This window comes from Myotis davidii, unplaced genomic scaffold, assembly GCF_000327345.1.
Source record: "Myotis davidii unplaced genomic scaffold, ASM32734v1 scaffold269, whole genome shotgun sequence".
NCBI classification, from domain to species: Eukaryota; Metazoa; Chordata; class Mammalia; order Chiroptera; family Vespertilionidae; genus Myotis; species Myotis davidii.
In genome coordinates this window covers 7,597,773-7,601,844 of record NW_006383008.1, presented here as the reverse complement: position 1 = coordinate 7,601,844, position 4,072 = coordinate 7,597,773, and the positions used below count along the sequence as shown (strand labels likewise).

At 34.1% G+C, this 4,072-nt stretch overlaps 1 protein-coding gene across 3 annotated transcripts in view; it reads right to left on the bottom strand.

Annotated features, from left to right (window-relative positions):
* The window catches only part of RNGTT (RNA guanylyltransferase and 5'-phosphatase), a 200,339-nt gene that overhangs the window by 133,112 nt on the left and 63,155 nt on the right, over positions 1-4,072 (bottom strand). For all 3 annotated transcript variants that reach the window (XM_006778272.2, XM_006778271.2, XM_015557684.1), the window contains one exon: positions 3,333-3,468. In XM_006778272.2, coding sequence (XP_006778335.1) covers positions 3,333-3,468 — 136 coding nt within the window. The remainder of the gene's footprint in view (positions 1-3,332; positions 3,469-4,072) is intronic.

The window sequence follows — 4,072 nt, the reverse complement described above, 5'->3', positions numbered from 1 at the left end:
AGGGGGAAATTAGGGAGGGTGGAGATAAGGGGGAAAGATCAAACAAAAGATCTGTATGCATGCACATAAGCATAACCAATGGACACAGACAACAGAGGGGTGAGGGCCTGAGTGTGTGGAGGGGGGATAAGGACACATATATAATACCTTAACACGTTAAGTGCCCAGTCAGTCACCGGGGACTGACACCGATAGAGTGTTGGCTTGCGAACTGAAAGGTCCCAGGTTCGATTCCAGTCAAGGGCACATGCCCAGGTTGTGGGTTTGATCCCCAGTGGGGGACTTGCAGCTGATCCATGATTCTCTCTCATCATGGATGTTTCTATATCTCTTTCCTCTTCCTTCCTCTCTGAAATCAATAAAAATATATTTTAAAAAAATAAAATAAAATAAAAAAATCTAAATGGCAAACTTCAAAATAGTCAGAAGATTGGAGGTACTTGGGTTGTAAGACATTAAATTGTATGTTAAAGTCACAGTATTTAAACCAATATAAAACTACCACTAGAAGATCAAAATTTAATGAAATGGAAAAATGAATCAGGAAAGAAACAATGACATATAAAGGAACCTATCATACAAAAAAAAGGATATATCCAATTAAAAGGAAAAACTGATTAGCTGAATGATACTAAGGCAACAGTTTAGACATCTGGAAATAAATAAAATTAAACTCCTATTTTATTCCTTTTACCAAAATGTATCTCAGATAGATCAAATATTATTTTAAAAACTATATAAATTAAAACCATAAAATTCCTGGAAAAAAATACAGATATTATAAAATTCTGAAGTAAAAATATCTTTCTACCCTGGCCAGTGTAGCTCAGTGATTAGAGTGTCGGCCTGCACACCAAAGGGTCATGGGTTTGATTCCCAATCAAGGACACATACCTGGGTTGCAGGTATGATCCCTGGTTGGGGGTGCATGAAGGAGGCAACCAACCAATGTGTTTCTCTTACCTCTCTCTCTCTCTCTCTCTCTCTCTCACTCTCCGTCCCTCTCTCCCTCTCCCTCTCCCCCACTCCTCCTACACTCCCTCCCTTCCACACTCCCTGAAAAGCAATGGAAAAAAAGTATCCTCTGGTGAGGATTAACAAAATTAAATAAATAAAAGCATCTTTCTTAAAATGACACATATTAAAAATCAAGGGGTTTATAATTTTCCTACATAAATTTAAATTTATGCCACAAAAAATACCAGGAAAAGTAAAAAAAAAATTTTTCAAAATGTTCATGACTATCCCCCATAACAAAAAATTCTCATAAATCAGTATGAAAAAAATATGAACACCCAACAGGAAAATACATAAGCATCTGAATGGTCAACTCACAGAAGAAATGCAATAATTCATAAAGAAGTGAAAAAATGATAACCCCCTTAACAATTCACATAAATGCATATTAAAAGAGATAAACCATTCATTTTACAATGTGCCAGACACTATGATCAGCATTTTATAAATTATCCAACTTAGAATCTTCACAATAGCATCAAGAACTAAATACTGTTATTAGCCTCACTTCACTATGGATGAGGAAACTGAGAAAATTATCTAAGGTCCCTCATGTAATAACTGATGGAGCCAATAAGGCACTGTCAGAGTTAGGACTCATAACCACTAGGTTACACTATCCCTTAAAATGGAAAGGTCATTCTTTCCTTCACCAAACATTAAATTTTCAAAACTCGGTGTTTAAGATAATGTACAGATCCTTACATATGGTTGTTAGAACTGTACATGTGTTCAAACTTTCTGCATTATATACACATCAATATTTAAAACTAGAGGCCTGTTTTCTTGGGATATGTTCCTAGAAGTGGGATCACTGGGTCAAATGAGAGTTCCATTTTTAGTTTTTTGAGGAAACTCCATACTGTTCTCCACAGTGGCTGCACCAGTCTGCATTCCCACCAGCAGTGCACGAGGGTACCTTTTTCTCCACATCCTCACCAGCACGTCTGTTGATTTGTTGATGATAGCCAGTCTGACAGGTGTGAGATGGTACCTCACTGTCATTTTGATTTGCATCTCTCTGATGATTAGTGACTTTGAGCATGTTTTCGTATGTCTCTTGGCCATCCTTATGTCCTCTTTCGAAAAGTATCTATTTAAGTCCATTGCCCATTTTTTGATTGGGTTGTTTATCTTCCTTTTGTTAAGTTGTATGAGTTCCCTGTAAATTCGCCACTTAGATTTTGCCCTCTCTTTAGCTTTTGGGTAAACAGGCTATTTGAGAAGTTAGCTCGATTAGTATTTACACTTTATGTGCAAAACTATACACCAATAAGATTATATTTTTCTCTGCAGAGTAATCTCTGATAGGCTTGTTTCCAGTCATTTCTGTTTGCTGTTTGGTTGTGGGGTTTATCTTCTTGTCATACCTTCACTGCCTTTCCTTGAAGGGAAAGGGGACTCTACATCTTTCTTATAGCTTCCTACAATTTCAAATATCAGTTTTTACAATTTCTTAACTTTCTTCAATGTTGAACCAGAATTTACTGGGACTGGAAGGAATCAACTCCCTGAAAAACTGACACACATTCTGTTTAAGAATCCATGCTGTGAATTGCTATCAGTAGTATGAATATGTTACATCTCTCAGGAGCAGACATAAGGTTGAACACTCTGGCACAAAGAAAAGTCTAGAACAATATTCATCAAAATGGTAACAGAAGTTACTGCAATGGTATGAGTTCAGATCATTTCTACCAGCTTTTTGGTAATTTTGTATATTATTTTAATTTTTATTTACAAAGAATCAATATTTTTATAATTGGGAAAAGGAAAGCTATTTGCATGAAATAAAGTAACAACATTTTTAACCAAGTGGTTTTATGATCATTAAATATAGATTTTTCTGAAATGGAAAAATTCTTATCACCTTTCAAAATTAAAATGTAAAAGTACAGTGATTGCTTTAAAAAGCAGAGTTTCTTAAAAAAAACAAGAACTAGTAGTCCATATATCTAAAGAACCAAAGGAAAATTTATTAAGTGGTATCACATAATTAAGATTAAACGGATAAGTAAAATAATAAAATAAAAGTAGTATTTTTCAAGAAAATGTCTTTCAATCATGAAGAACGAAAAAAAATTAAGACTTAACTTCATTCACTTACTCTCATACCCAAATAAGAGAAAAATAGAACTTAGCATCCTAATAAAAACTAGATTCAATTCTCTATATGCCAGTTAAACCTCAATTTAAACAAACTTTTAAAAAACTAGATTTTATTAGTTACTATTTAATTAATAAAAATACACTTTTACTTATAAGAGAGAAAAATGGCAATATTTAATTTCTTTAAATGATAAAAGATGACTTACCCCATCCAACAGAGTATTTGATAAATGTATACGGAGATCTTTACGAAATGGGAATTCCAGATTTGAAACATGGAACACTGAATTATCTCTATCAATCATAAAAACTTCATTTGTGCCATCAATCAACATCATATACCTATAAATAAAACATAAAAGGTAACATTAACAGCATAATTCAAGAATAGGTTCATAGGAAATAATAGTTAAATTGTTTTTCCTTAGGCTTATTTCCTTTCCTTATAGCTGCATGAAATAATGTTCACTAGATTTCTCCCTATCCCCCACCATTCAGATTAAAGTACCACAAATAACATATTTTCTTCTTTTTAAAAAAAAATGGTTTCCTATAAAAAACACATGGTATAGAGAAATCAAGCTTTTTTAATAGTTTATTTACTATTTATGTTTTTATTTATTTCAGAGAGAGGAAGGGAGAGGGAGAGACAGAAATATCAATGAGAAGAGAGAATCATTGAGCCGCCGCCTCCTGCACGCCCCCTACTGGGGATGGAGCCTGCAACCTGGGCATGTGTCCTAACTGGGAATTGAACCATGACCTCCTGGTTCATGGATCAAAGCTCTGGCTGGGTGAGAAATCAAAGCTTTTAATAGAGACAATGTGACCTTATGAACCATCTTAGGAGAGAATAGTTCTCTAATTTTTATTAGATCTTAAACATCAACGTTTACAGAACACACAAACACACATATATGCAACTAATTGCATTCTGTATTACTCT